This window comes from Penaeus japonicus, unplaced genomic scaffold (assembly GCF_977035675.1).
Source record: "Penaeus japonicus unplaced genomic scaffold, GWHDUDI00000001_assembly GWHDUDI00000001, whole genome shotgun sequence".
In the NCBI taxonomy this organism is placed as follows: Eukaryota; Metazoa; Arthropoda; class Malacostraca; order Decapoda; family Penaeidae; genus Penaeus; species Penaeus japonicus.
Window position 1 is genome coordinate 5254259 of NW_028234403.1, and position 15000 is coordinate 5269258.

Consider the following 15000-nt stretch of genomic DNA (forward strand, 5'->3'; position numbering starts at 1 on the left):
TGTGAGTTCTCCCTAATTTGTCCAATTCCCAAACGTAATGATGAAGAAAAATTCCATAGTTATTGCTAATAGTCGGTGACGTTGACAGCTGGCAGAGAGAATTCCATCCATTCCCAACATTAATGACATCATCCTCATCTCATTAGTGAGTTATATTTCCTTTATAGAACCATATCATATTTTACGGATTAGGAAATCCACATTCATAGAATTAAAAGTCAAATTTCCCTCACGTTTCTCAAGTCTATATGTCCAAATTGTAAATCAAAAGTGTTTTATCTCCTTCGTTGGCGCCTCAGTATCAGTAGTTAAAGCGACCACCAACAAGTGAATGAAAACACCGAGTTAAAATCCAGAAATGCCATTAATATGAGGTTTGTAGTCAGCTTATTTATTGTTTCACGACCTTCGGGTCATGTTAGGAGTTAAGATATGCAGTTTTTGTATTAGTTTAGGCGTTTTATAATGGTTGAGTAAGCTTGTTTGACGATATATGGGACATGATCAGGTGTATGGCGTATCTTTGTGAAATAAAATTCTTTGTCTCTTCAAAAGTTTTAAGTTTCTCATCTTTGATATGTATTTGTATATATGCGGTTGGAGAAAAATTATCTTTAGGTATGAAAATACAGGTCCTTGACTCTATAATGTAGTAAGTGAGGCTGAAGTCCTACTGAAATAACTTCATCCAGAAAGGAAGGTTTTTAGTTATGGTTATTTTAGTTTTATTTATCTGAAATATAATAAGAAAAGTTATGAAGTGGAAAAAGATGGCTATATGATAGTTTCAGACAGCCTTCACCTGTAAATTAAACAATATATAGGAAAGGCAGAGCAAAGAAATGTTATTAAGGAAAAGTGTCTTGCCATTTGGTCTATTTATCTTTCTTCTGCGCCAATTACTTTGCGCGGGAAATGGCTGTCTGAAATTGTTCTAATACTGTTTGATTTCAAGTTATGACTCATTTAGTAAGACTTTGATTAAGTAGTATAGGTTATGGGTGTCATGTTTAGTATGAAAAAGTGAATGAAACCAAAAATTTGTGCATTGAATCTCAAACAGATTTATTCTTATTTAAGATAACTTCATTTCCATCTAGGTGTTTAGATGGTGTATATACTTCCTCTAGTCTTTTAGCGAAATGTTTGCTAGGTAGCCACAGAGGTCTTCGGAATAGGATTTTCTTCAAGATTACGAATATGTGGCCTACGTTCTGTCCTGATCCACTTGAAACATGCTATGATCTGTGCCGGATGACCAAAAATCTCAATTTAAAAGATTACTTTGACTTGCTTTTGGTACTCCATCAAAGACCAACAAACTTCCAGGTATAAATTAATAAGTTTGAGATTGTACACTTCACCTGGGTGATTTGTTGTCAAAAAAAAGGAACCAGACCAAGCTCTTATCTTGCTAGTATGTATACAAAGTGAAGATATCTTAGCCTATGCATAAGTGCTGAGAGGCGTGGAGGTTTGACAATTGCTTGAATTGTTGTATGGGTCCTGTGAATATTTATTTACTTTTATTTACTCCTTTATGATATTTATTTTTATTTTTTTATTTTTGTATGTGGCTTAAATGTAAAGATAGGATCATCTACATTTAGTATGACTGGCAAGGAGGCTAAAAATTATAATAGCATCATATAGAATACACAATTGGCTTGAAATGTTATAAGTATTATTATAATTATACTGTGATTCCACCTACTTAGTAACAGTGTAGGTTGTGACTTACAATAGCTTGCAATCTCTACCAGACAATGAGTCACTTTAAGTTACTTGAAGTTTGGAAACTAGACTTCAGATATGTAATTATTTGTGAATTATGAGGTAAAAAATTGCATTTTACTATGCAGTCTGAAAAGTACATCCATTGCATACCTGAGACGACATTGTCCTTGTGTTATTTGTGCATCTGGTTTGGTTGCATGTTTTTATTAAGTGCACTTGCTACTGAAACCTATTAAAGTTGATACAAAGGAGAATGGTAATCATAGAATTAACATCACTCATCCTCAGAGAACATTCACAACTTTTTACAAACTTTAATGTTAAAATACGAGATTATTCATATTTTTTCTAATGTATTGAATGTTAGATATATAATGGGATTACTTATTCCCACAGGGTATACTGTTAATTATTTATATAAACAGCTCAATTGCATGTTTGCTAGACCCCATCCCTAATTCACACAACCTACCCACAACATTCATCAGCCTGTCCATATGCTCCTAATTTCTGCTAAATAGTCTTGCTTGACTTGTGGATCTGGACAGATGAGTTAAGATAGAGCACCTTGGTGGAATTTTATGTTTTTTGAGCTAACGCATTTCCTGTGGCAAAGCTTCGTCACATTCAGAATCTCGCTGGAAAAGGGCCACATTTCCCATTCTAATCTCAGTGCACTTGTGTGTATTATAGTGACTCCATAATTTGATTCTAATCCTTGGGAGCCTTGTTTACGATCTTGCTTAGAGCTCGGACTGTGTGTGATCAAATATGCACTATTTGATATGTTTTTTTTTGTGACTTACCATGCCCATCATTCATGCCAAAAATATATGTATACAAATGTGAAGAGTAACAGGAAAAGGAAGGAGTAAATTTAGCAAATCTCAAGAGGATAGAGAAATATGAGAGTCAAGCAAGGTTTCAACCATATTACCTTTGTAAAATGTATTTCAGTGATTCCTTTGCTAATTTCTACCTTGCAGCATAACATGTCAACCTTAGTCTGATATTGGGCAGGCCTTCTATATCATTAGAAATAAAAGCATTATTTAATATAACCAGTATAACTTTGAGCTATCTGATTTTATTGTTTGTAGATGCTTCAAATCTGACTTGAATTGCATACAAGAACTTCAATAACTTAGATTAGACAAAGAATGCATTTGATCTAGAGACAAAAAGAACCATCAGAGAAAGTAAAGAGTAAGGCAGAGTTTTTAAAGTGAGGGATTTTGGGAACTTTTCATATGTTGTCACCAAACAATGCCAAGGAATAAAGGAATGGTAACCACCTTAAAAAACAGTTCCAATCCTTTTCCAGTGTGTAGCTTATGTGATCAAAGCTAAATTCTTAACAGCTCCCTGAACATGCCACAACTTTAAAACTGTGATCATTTTAATTTTACAATACATTCAAAATGTACAACTTGGCTGTATAATGACTTCTATAACATATAAATGAATAGAGAAGGAGAATATAATCTTTAGTGCCACAGAAGAAATTAATTCAGACTGATCTCATCTTGAATCTCCAGCATGTTCACCTCCAAGTGGTACAGATCCACCTGCATGCTACTTAAATAAATAATTGTTACTAACTAATCTCATGTGGCTTTCAAGACATGACTCAATTTCATGATCATATTGGCTTTGTTTTATACAAATCAACATTAAACTTATTGTAATCTGCAGAGGAACGCATACTATATTAATATAATTAATAATACTATATTACTATATAAGTATATTGCTATAGGAGTCCAACCCAGCAACCACCAAAGTTTCTGCAACTTTGACACTTAACCCATTCCCGACGGGGGAATTCTAGCCTTGAATGTCCAAATGCCGGGGCGTTCGAATTATTAGGCCTAAATCAATTGAATGGCTGGCACAATACTGTGCCGCCCGGCAACTGGGCTTTTGAATGCGCGGTACACATGCTGTACCACCCGTCCTGTGTGGGTTAAGCAAGATTGAGCTTGACCTGGTTCTTTATTTAACAATATTTTGCCAGGGAGGGGAGGTCTCCAGGCTGTATCATGGCAGATTATGATTGGTAGATAACTAGCCATATGATGAGCTGACAAATCATGAGTAAACATATAGTCATTCATTCATTGGTTTCTAAGCTAGGCTACTTGGGTTTGTGCTTCAGAGGGAAGGGAAGGTTTATATATTGGTAAAGGGTCTGCATTGCTGATACTAATGGTATTGGTACTGATGTATTGCTTAAGGTGTTTACTACTATTTTGTAATGTCTTTAATTGAGTGCAGACCTGCTGTAGCAAAAATATTGGTCTGAATGTTTGCATAGAGGATGAAGTATGCCAGGGAACTTAGCAGAGTGAAATGAAACATTAAAAATAGATAAGAATGTGAACAAAAACAAATTTACTATATCCTTGTGCCATTTAAAGTCTTTATCATTTTAAGAGCTGAAGTTCTAGGCTATCTATTTGTAATCATATAGAGATTTCAGTGCATTTGAATAAGACAAAGGTATGATGATAGTGTATTTGAATGGAACAAAAGCATTGTGATAACAAACTTGAAGGAAAAAAAGGAGTCATAATAATAACTTATATTTTATCTATTCTAATTCAATCTGTGCATAAAATAAGCTGTATTTTTATTATCTATTGTTCAGAATCAACATTATGTTACCTGAAAATACAACAATAATTTTCTGGCGTACTGTGGAATATTGATGCAGATTGTGCTAAATTTATTACATTCATTTTTAAAGGTTAATGTTAAGCTACAAATACACTGTTTAAGAATACAAGGGTTAATGCATATTTTATATGTGTGATGCAATCAACAAGTTGACCAAACAATTTAAACAGAGGATAAAAGAGAGAGGGAGGGAGGGAGTGCAAGAGAGAGAGAGAGAGAGAGAGAGAGAGTGTGTGTGTGTGTGTGTGTGTGTGTGTGTGTGTGTGTGTGTGTGTGTGTGTGTGTGTGTGTGTGTGTGTGTGTGTGTGTGTGTGTGTGTGTGTGTGTGTGTGTGTGTGTGTGTGTGTGTGTGTGTGTGTGTGTGTGTGTGTGTGTGTGTGTGTGTGTGTGTGTGTGTGTGTGTGTGTGTTTGTTTTTGTTTATGTTTTTTTTTTGTTTTGTTTTTTGTGTCACATACACCAAAATGGGCCCCTACTAAGGCAGAAATTATTCCCCATTAAATTGAAAGCCATATCAATCAAAAGAGTGGGGTGTCTGATTTTGGACCTGCCTTATAATTACTTTTGAAGGTACCATTGCTCTTATGGGTGCCATCTTACCATATGCATAAAAAAAGACTATTGTCTAATATCTGTCCAGGAATCATAATTGCTTTTTTCCTAAATTTGTCTGAATTACAATGTATTATGGCACAGTACAATGTGTACATTTATATTTTTATACATAGAAATTTAGACATATTTACTGTATATTCTACTTTCTGTACCCTTTATTCTCTATCTCCTTCCCTCCATCTCTGTCTTTCTTGCACTGTCTCATTCTATTTCACTTTCCTTCTCTTTCTTGTCCTCTTTCACTTTTTCCCTACTTTCTTATACTTTTCCATTTCCATCTCCCTTTCCCTTTTCCATCTGCCTACCAGTTTGCCACTGTGTTGTTTGTGTAAAATGAAAAGTGTGATATAGTATAATAAGGAACTCAAAGATTGGGTCATTGAGAAAGAGACATGTTATAGAGATAGGTTCCTGCTACACTCCTTTTGCCTTTCTTGTCAGCACCTTTAACCCCAACTCTTACACCACCAACTTACCATAATCATATTAGTCTCTCTTTAATTTATGATAGAGTGCTGTTATTTTCCATTTCTTTGTTGTAAATTATCCTTAAATGCACAGCTACAGGTTAGGCGTTTGAAAATTGCCAAAATACTTAACCCACTCACATCGGGCTGATCATTTGCCTGATGCTGCTCCCTCCATGAAGATAATAAGCGCGTGCAGCCTCCAAGTGCTAGATAGCTCCCAGCACGATACTGTGCTACATTTCTCAGAGCACTCTACACCCACCCGATTTTATGAGATGTTGAGAGGCATTTTTTGTATTTTTTTCTTTCTTTTTTTTTTTTTGATAAGTCAATAACAATGTGGCTTTAGAAATGCAAGTGCAATGAGTATATACATATGTAACTATGTAAAACATGTATTTAAAGGGAGAGATCATGACGCGATAGAACGTCATCTCACAGGAGCGAAATATTCCCATGACATGATAGCAAGTCATCCAGCGCGAATGTGTTAACCCAATGGTTGCGGTATTAAAAAAATGTTTGTGCAGTAGGATGGCTGGTTTACATGTCTGGCACAGTGTCATCCACGTCTATGACCGACTCTGCCTTTGCAGCAAATCATGCATCCACTGCCAGTGGGTTAAGGGAACCAGAAATACAGGCAAAACCATGTTTGGTTCTCATGCAGTTTAGCAACTATATATGGTTCCCACTTGGATAGAGGTATAACATACCTATGTTTGGTTATGTACCATTCCCCAGTATACAATAATATATACGTACCCCCAAACAATAGTTGGAAATACCTGACTTTGAGTATATCTTAAAAAGGCATATACCTTTATCTGTGGAACTAAAAAGCTTATGCACTCATGTTTTATCCAAAGAGAAACAGTTGCAAGACATGCATGAGTTAGTCTGAGAATTAACCTAAACCAAGATATAATCATCAATAATCAAGACAGCATATAGTGTAATTAACTTTGGTAGTCGTGAAAACTGCCAATGGTTATAGAATTGTCATAGAACAATTGATAGTTTCATTTGTGCCTTGTTAACTTTTGTCAGCATATTATTAATATCTGTTCATTTGTGTCCCTGTAAAAATTAAAATGGATGTACTCATAGATGATGTTTTTCTTTAGATTATTGATGATTGATCAAGTAAGATACCTTTTTATGCACAACACTTTTGAACATGAAAATACTGTTATAGGCACAAGGAATATCCAGGCTGAGCAGGCTCCACATTCGAAATAAAATATGTTTTATATCATAATAATAACATGAACCCTAGTTATGTACATGGTTGTATCAAGAATCGAGAGTTCAGCAGCCTCTTCTTCTCCTTGCAGTTCAAACCACAAATACCAGACTTCACCCCCTCCCTCTCGGGCCCAGAGTCCCTCAGCACCTGTTGGGACCACCACAGTCCCCTTAAGTTATAGGTCAGCGTCTCCACTGCCAACGCCCGTAGCCCACAGGTATGTGATGTGGCTAGTTTTGTCAGAGTATGTATATGCAGTAGTAAATATTGAATATTATCCATTTGTATAATGTCTGGTTGGATGGCTATGTATTAATGCTTCCTATTGAAAATAATTTGTCAATGAAATTAAGTATAACTATGATAGAGAATCAAAAAGATTATTATTTCATTCAATAGATTTTTTTAAGATTTTTTTTTTATTATGGTCTATGAAAAATAAAATCCAGTTTCTGTATCCTAATTTATTAGAAACGTGAGAGTCAAATTAGTTGTAAGTTCTGATAAACTTTCATATGTTATGTCTGTATAACTTATAGCTATTTCAACATTATTTTTCTTTTTCGACAGACACGACTGTATGACGGCTGCAGCAAAACGCTACAAGTACCTGCGGCGACTCCTGAAGTTCCGTCAAATGGACTTCGAGTTTGCAGCATGGCAAATGATTTATTTGTTTGTATCTCCACAGAAAGTTTATAGAAATTTTCAGTACAGGAAACGTAAGTAATTCTGGACTGACAGTGTTTCAAAAACAACAAAATTAGCATTCCAGTTAGTTGGATCCAATGATATATTTGCAAATTATCTAGAGGAATCACAATACATAAGGTAACCTTCTTGTCTCATTAAACACATCTTAACCACTTATTTCCCCCTCCCGTCCACAGAAACAAAGGCCCAGTTCGCCAGAGATGATCCAGCCTTTGTTGTCCTTCTTTGCTTCTGGCTGTGCAGTGAGTACCCTTTTTAATTTTTTTTTTTTTTCTGTGATAAGAGTAAAGCTGTTGCTGTAGGTATGTGGAGAACCTTTGCACCTGAGAAACTGTATGACCTTGTTATTTTTAGAGTTTGATGATATCATCTTATGTCTGTTATATAGCTCTATGGCTTTACTTTTAAACCCCTTATACTATTGGGGACACCAAAAAAAAGAAAGAAAAAGAAATGTAATCCCTTTCATGATAGATTCATAATGTTGCCATTTGTTATTTAGACCTTTTTGATGATGACAAGCAATGCCATTTTCTTCCAAATATTTCTAAAATAATTTATGCCCCTATTGTTGGTATGTTTCATAAGAAATTCAGTAAGCAATGAAATTTGGTATAGCAAAGTGGCATATTTTTTATGGAAAATTTGAATTATGCTGTTAACTTGTACTTTCTCTACAATAAGGGGTTTTAAAAGATAATTGGCAAAAGAGTTGAGATCTCCAACACCACTCTCATAAATACCTCATTGGTTCTTAACCCCAAAAGCCATGAAGGTTTCAGCATGTCTGCACCCCCCAGCTGCGATTTGGGTATGATTGTTAAGTTTCACCAAGGCCAGTTTGAGTCTTTGGCAATTCAAAGACCTAAGTCTTTGGATTGTACATTTCATTGCCATATATCACAGACAGATTGCTCAGTGGAGCATCAAAATTGGAAAATTATTACAGTTACTCCAAACAATCTAAAAAATTATCCAATACCCCTAAAATAGAAAGGAAAATGGGAATAGGTGTCTATGCTTATAAAGCATACAAATATTACACAAATAAAGCAAAATAAGAAAAAGAAAATGTTTCTTCATAGAAAACAATGAAATATTCATGCTTATGTATAGATAGTAAAAAACACGAGGGCTAAGTAAAACTGAGGCAAAAGGAAAGGAAGGCAATAGGGGCATGGGGAGATGGGGCTGATGTAATGGGTTTGGCTAGAGGAAATGCAAGTAAAACATATGAAGCAATAAAGAGCATGCTTTGTTCTAGAACACAATGAAATATTTATTTATATATGAATAGTAAAAATACAATGATATACCATAAAGCAACTATACTGCATGTCAGGTAAGGGAGAGGGCATAGATGAGATGAATGATTGATGGGGGGGAGGGGGGGGTCCCTACATATGATATCCCTTACAGCACCAGAATTAATATTTTGCACTCACATTTCATTCACGAAAAAATAAAAAACGAAGAGACGGAACGTGACTGACCGATTGGTCAAGGGAGAGGAAGGTTTCAAAGGGGAATGGTAATATGGGGAAGATACAGTGGGTTTGGCTTGAGGAAACTTGCCAAACAGTACTGGAAGTATTTTGACACTCCATATGTCCTATTCATAATAATAATAATAATGATAAAAAAATTGACAGGCTTGGCCAGGTATCACCATGAACAGTGTGGATAGGACTTACGGGGTTAAGTTGTAGTCTTTAAACGTGTACAGTCTTAAATGAGAACATTGCTTGTATGTTTCTTGACATCTTAGATTCCACTTGTACAATCAGAAACTATTAATTATGAAGTAATTGTGAAAGTAACTTTGTCGTAAGCTGGCCTTTCTTGTTAACCAGTCCTGAAAGCACACTAGATACTGGATCTGTTAAACCAGAATACCACTTTAGAAGCAGTATTGACAATGAAAAAATTATTATGATTATTATTTTTTTTTTTTTTTTTTTACATAATAAAGAGTCCTAAAGTCACATTTTTATTCAATAGCATTAATATAAAGAATTAATAAAAGAAGAATAGTTATTAACTGGAAACTTATGCCGGGAAGATAACAAGTGTGCGACTTCATTCCAGGGTGTTTTCTCCGCTGCGTGAGGCTGTGCTAAACCTCTCAGAGCATTTTTCACCCACCCTATTCTTGTTGTTTTCATGAATGCATCTGCAATGTAATGCCTTTCTAGTGTTATTTTTTTTTTAGTGGAAGCAATTTCTTAGTGGGGCATCAAAAAACATGTTTTATACTTCATTTTTTTTTTCTACCAAAACGAAAAGAACAATGTAAATAAGTGTATGTTCATGTACCTTGTGATGGGACGTGACATGATATCACGGGTAATCAAGAAATTAGTAGTATTACATTAGTAATTGTTTACTTTATTTTATTTCTTGGCCAATCACATTTGATTTTACAATAGTTTTTCAACTCAGATCTTTTTATTCTATCGATCAAGAAGCAGAAATTACCATGATGTCATCAACATCACATAATTTTTTGTGACGTCATTTTTTTTTTACGTTATATCTAATTTTCTGACATTTAAACACCTTAACTAATTAACAAAGTCTAAGAAATAATGAAAAATTGTTATATTTAAGAACAATCTAGCAATATATTGCTGACAATTCAGCACGTCACAACTCCCCCGCCCGGAACTCGACGAATAAATGCGCGTCTCAGGATGTCACCCGGGTCCGAGGAGATTTTCCAACCACGTGATAGGGGTTAGAATTATAATCTCAATGGCAAATGTAGATGAAGAAATTGAAAGATATTAAGAAATTTAATATATGAAATTAGTTCTATTACAGTACAAAATACACAGGTTCAAATTCCCACTTTGACTTCTCAGCGGAGAAGAAATTTGCTGCCCGTGATATACAGTATGTTTATTTTTTTTTTGTGTTTTTTTTTTACCATTTCTAAAGCTGTGCAGATTACTGAATAATAGTATAATTGTAGGTTGTGTGTCAGCCTATCTTTTTGTCAACTTCCTGGGAGTGATGAGTAATGAATCTTTTATCTGAAGTACTGTACATTAAGCAAAAAAATGAATGTTCAATTTTCTTTTTTCTTATCATAAATAATCAGTTGAGCCTAACATTACAACAACAGGTCATACAGACAATTCAGTTTATTAGTATTTCACATAGCTAAATTATTTTTCTCATGAAAGTTTTTTTTTTTTAATGAATAGTAATAAGACAATATTACTTAGTTTCTTTTCCTCTCCAATATCACTTTCATCACAAGTTCCACTTTAGTTTATTGAAAGTAGGTCTATGAATCAAATATTGAAAACAGACAATGAACAGATAAGTATATTATTCTCTTCAAACCAACTGCTATATTATGTTGGATAATAGCTTTGCAAACGTAAATATACAGTTTAGGCCAGGAACCCATCACTTTTCATTTGACATCAGTATTCAACTTCATAGTTACACTACCAAGAATTGGAGCATGAAAATAACAGTTCAGTACTTCTGGTAAAATAGCTTAACCCACTCACGACTGGGGCATTCCAGCCTTGCATGTCACAATGCCGGGGCTTTCGAACGCTTAGGCCTAAATCAATTAAATGGCTGGCACCATATTGTGCCGCCCGGCCAACGGGCTTTTGAATGAGCGGTACAGTAGTGTACCACCTGTCCAGAGAGGGTTAAGACAGTCGGAAGTGAACAATTTTCCAGTGCCACAAATTAACAAATATTGTCTTTAGGAAGGAAAAACAATTAATGGCTTCAGTTTTTATTTTAACCTTTGTTACATTAATCTCTATTTGGTTAGAATGTATGCTGATTTCTATGGAATTAATAAATATGATAATATCCTGTAACTCAATGCTACTCAATCTGCATTATTTATACCAGTGTCAGTATGCAATCCACAGGCTGTCTGTCCAGAATGAATAGAGAATTCATAAATTGGCCACCTTTATCATATTCATTATATTCTTCTCTTATAAACTGATATCACTACAAATACATATTGTAGAAAAAAAAGGGTGTGCCGCTTGATATAGTTTGAGTAGCGCTGCCATTAGTAACAAATACAAAAACATCTTGTCTTATCCTAAGCTAAGATAAATGAGATTCCAACAGTAAAGCACTGCCCTGTACAAGAAAGAATTTTACACAGCTCTAGTCTTTCGTACAAGTCAGTGCCAAGTACATTATTAAAACAATATGACTAGCAAATGGGGGAGATTCATTGTCACTGATTTACCGCACAGTTTTACAGAATTGGGGAACTAAGGATCATTATCCAGCATAATGGTGAAACAGTGTATATTTGGAAATGTTGATAAGTGAAGGGTATAGACAAATGGGGCCAATTCCTTTTACTGTCAAAAATTGTGGTTAGTGATGACAGAGTCATTAGCCCTCCTAAATTTGTTCACAAATTTCATTCACTACTAAGTAAAAAATAAACATAGAAAGGTATATCTATAACATTGACATAAATTAACATTTTTATATTAATGTACATTATAAAAATAATTTATTTTATAGTTGTGGTCCATATATAGCATAATACTTTATAATCTTTAAGTACCTACATACTAAAGTATGTTGCATTCCACTTAAAGTAATATAATCAAGCAACTATCATACTGGCAGGATAATGAAGTTTAGTTCACAAGCTTCTCAATATGCACACTGGTTTCCTTTTATGCACTAACATCATGTAACATGTTTCTAATTGATATATGGGGAATAAGATTAATTTTATATTTTTGGAGGAAAAGCCTTTACTTCAACATTTAATGTCTGAATGGCAAGTATTACTGATAGAAAGTCCTTTAATACAATCTCCTTTTCACTTAGATACCCTGGGCAGCAAATCTGATATGAGAAAATTAAAAGTATTCAGAAAATATGTCAGGATTCCATCACATGCCCCATTTTCTAAAGAAGCAACAGCAAGTGACATGGTGGAAAGCTCAGCAGGAGATAGCCCATGTGCTGTTAGCAGCTTGTTGTAAGTGCAAACACTGTCCCATCGAGGACGGAACCTGCTCCAGCCATTAAGGTGGCTCAGCTTCAACTTCAAGCCTTGACTACCAATAATGCCTGACATATATACATCTTCAAGGGAAATGACAGGATGGTGCTGTGCCTCATGTAAGAGGTGAGGAATTATATTAGATGACATAAAGTAGGCTGTGCCAGATAAGAATGGAGGGAGCCTGTCATACCTATAAACACTTCTGTCCAGGTACCATTTTGAGCTTGGGTTCCTGTCAGCCTGTACACCTTTATACAAGTAACCCCCAAATATATAAGATTCATAGTCATGACTTTTGGAGTTCACATAGTAGTTAATTAGTCCATATGGCTTAAATGACTCGCATTCAGCAAGTTCAGTTGAAGAACTTGGTTGCACAACACTGCCTTGATCAAATTTATCTTGCACATTATCTTCACCAATGGTTATTGTATTTTCTTGGTACAATTTCTTGTAAATGTCATTCCTGGCCTTGGTTATACAGATGATAAGGTCATGAAACATTTTAGTGTTTAGGAATACATCATCATCAATTTTAAACACATAATTAGCATTCTTGCAGAATTTATGAGCCCAGCTGATAAGACTCAATGACTTAAGAGTCAGGTTGTTGTAAGAATCCAAAAAGCTAGAGTCTTGAGCAATATCTCCATACTGTTGGCCTTCTTCAGCAACATCATTCTGAGAAAATAGAGGAAAGTTGTATATCTACACAAAAACATGTATAGCCCAGAAGCAAATATTCAGTTCATAATATTTCTAGCATGCTGTTTAGCTTATTCTACACATGTATAGTAAACTCCATTGTAAATTTCACTGTAGAAAGGTTAGTAAATGGTTTGAAGTATATAGTCAAAAACATTAATATTTAATATCTTAAATGAAAAATTCAAAGCAGATTATTTGCTTGATTATACAAGAGGGTCATGCACCATAATACAGAATTAATAACATGGTTTATGAAAACAAGTACCTGCTCTCTGAAAAGTTTATTTAATAATTGAAAAAGCTGAAAACTTTCCACTATATATGATAACCATTGCAAAGTGAAAGACATTGTTATGCAATTTTCAGAACTATTTCTTTTTTTCACATATATATCCATGAGATTTTCCAGTTCAAGCTAGTACATACCTGTAGCTGAGGATTATTTATTGCTCCAAGATAAAACATGACAGGCCAGTTTTCTGGCATATTGCCCTTCCAGCTTTTTCTGACGGCTTCCCTAGCTTCATGATTTGCTGCTGACGATGGCACAATGACTAGCACATCAACTCTCTTGTCACGGCAGGTTTTCAGTGCTGCTGTAGGGTCAATCCGCATATGATGAATACTGTGGATAATTTGTAGTTATTGTTAATTCTGAATAAAGAATCGGTAATTACAGCACTCTATTGCTAAAATAAAATACACAATATGGGGTCAATTTTTGTTATAGTATTGCCTGGCACTGATAAATCATTGAGTATTTCTAAGAGAAATACCTGTCGCTTCCTTCACTGCAGTGCCAAGGTTTTACCTCATAGAACAAGCTCCTTATTGATGTTTCATATTTCCCAGAAGTTTTAACATTTATTTATATATCAAGACACCTTGCTAACAAACAAGTCTTATGGACACTTACTTTGCAAAGAAATGAGTAACATTTGGTTGGTAAGCAGTTGTACCCCTGGGTGAATAAACGGGCCAGAATGGTTTACCCCAGATCAGCACCAATCCTGTCACCAGAAATCCTAGCAAGATGATCAGAGGAACTCTCCTGCACCACCGCATCCTTGTCGATTTCCTGTAGCATGCCTCTGTAAATGAACTGGTGTAGTGTGATAATCTTCCTGCATTTTTTTTTTTTTTATTCTAATATCATGATAATCTCTATTGTATATTTGTACAAGGAACAGCAAAATTATGTATACTCCTTCATATACATTTTTGTGTCAAAAGAAATGAATATAAGATGAGTAGGTGTGTCCAAGGGGTATAATAAAACTACAGTAAATCATTTTATACACTTACCAGCAGGATCTTAGTAGATTTGGTGTAAAGGTGAGTCAGGCATCTGGCCTGATTCTGTTGGTTTGAAATATCTTTGTTATTAGAATTTTTTTCATATATTCATATTTTTTTAATGTATGTATATAACCCACTTTTCCTATTTAAATAGTTGCCCCCTGTTATGCACAGGGATTAGGGGGCTGCATCTTGGATATAAGAGAAAGAACTATAACTGAACCTTGATACTGGGATGTGGGGGAGGAGGGAGGGGGGGGCAGATAAGTTTGTGGGAAGTCAACAGGATAGTAATGTAATTCGACCACATATCCACAAGGAGGCAGTCCCAGCTCCATGGGGTTTAATGAGTTACATATCAGTGAGCATCATTTTCATTTTATCTTAAAGAATTTTTCATTTTTTCCATGGTTGTCTTTATGGAAGACTTTCTTTTTACACTTTTTTTTTTTTTCCTCCCACTCTCTCAAAGAAAAAAGATGTGTATAGGTGGGTGGGCAAGCAGAA

General features: G+C 34.9%; 2 protein-coding genes across 3 annotated transcripts in view; one reads left to right on the forward strand and one right to left on the reverse strand.

Moving 5' to 3' along the window:
- The first annotated feature begins 266 nt into the window (after positions 1–266).
- The window catches only part of Unc50 (Unc50 RNA binding protein), a 21954-nt gene continuing 7220 nt past the window's right edge, over positions 267–15000 (forward strand). The window contains exons 1-4 of the mRNA XM_043035055.2: positions 267–374; positions 6838–6966; positions 7320–7471; positions 7640–7705. Coding sequence (XP_042890989.1) covers positions 370–374; positions 6838–6966; positions 7320–7471; positions 7640–7705 — 352 coding nt within the window. The 5' untranslated portion in view covers positions 267–369. The remainder of the gene's footprint in view (positions 375–6837; positions 6967–7319; positions 7472–7639; positions 7706–15000) is intronic.
- LOC122265659 (beta-1,3-galactosyltransferase 5) overlaps positions 11211–15000 on the reverse strand; it is a 4881-nt gene continuing 1091 nt past the window's right edge. Inside the window, exons 2-5 of one of the 2 annotated variants that reach the window (XM_043035053.2) lie at positions 14500–14553; positions 14111–14285; positions 13621–13819; positions 11211–13167 (exon numbers count right to left, since the gene is read on the reverse strand). In XM_043035053.2, coding sequence (XP_042890987.2) covers positions 12298–13167; positions 13621–13819; positions 14111–14259 — 1218 coding nt within the window. In that variant the 5' untranslated portion in view covers positions 14260–14285; positions 14500–14553 and the 3' untranslated portion in view covers positions 11211–12297. Of the gene's footprint in view, positions 13168–13620; positions 13820–14110; positions 14297–14499; positions 14554–15000 lie in introns of both variants that reach the window. The other variant, XM_043035054.2, reaches the window with a different exon arrangement.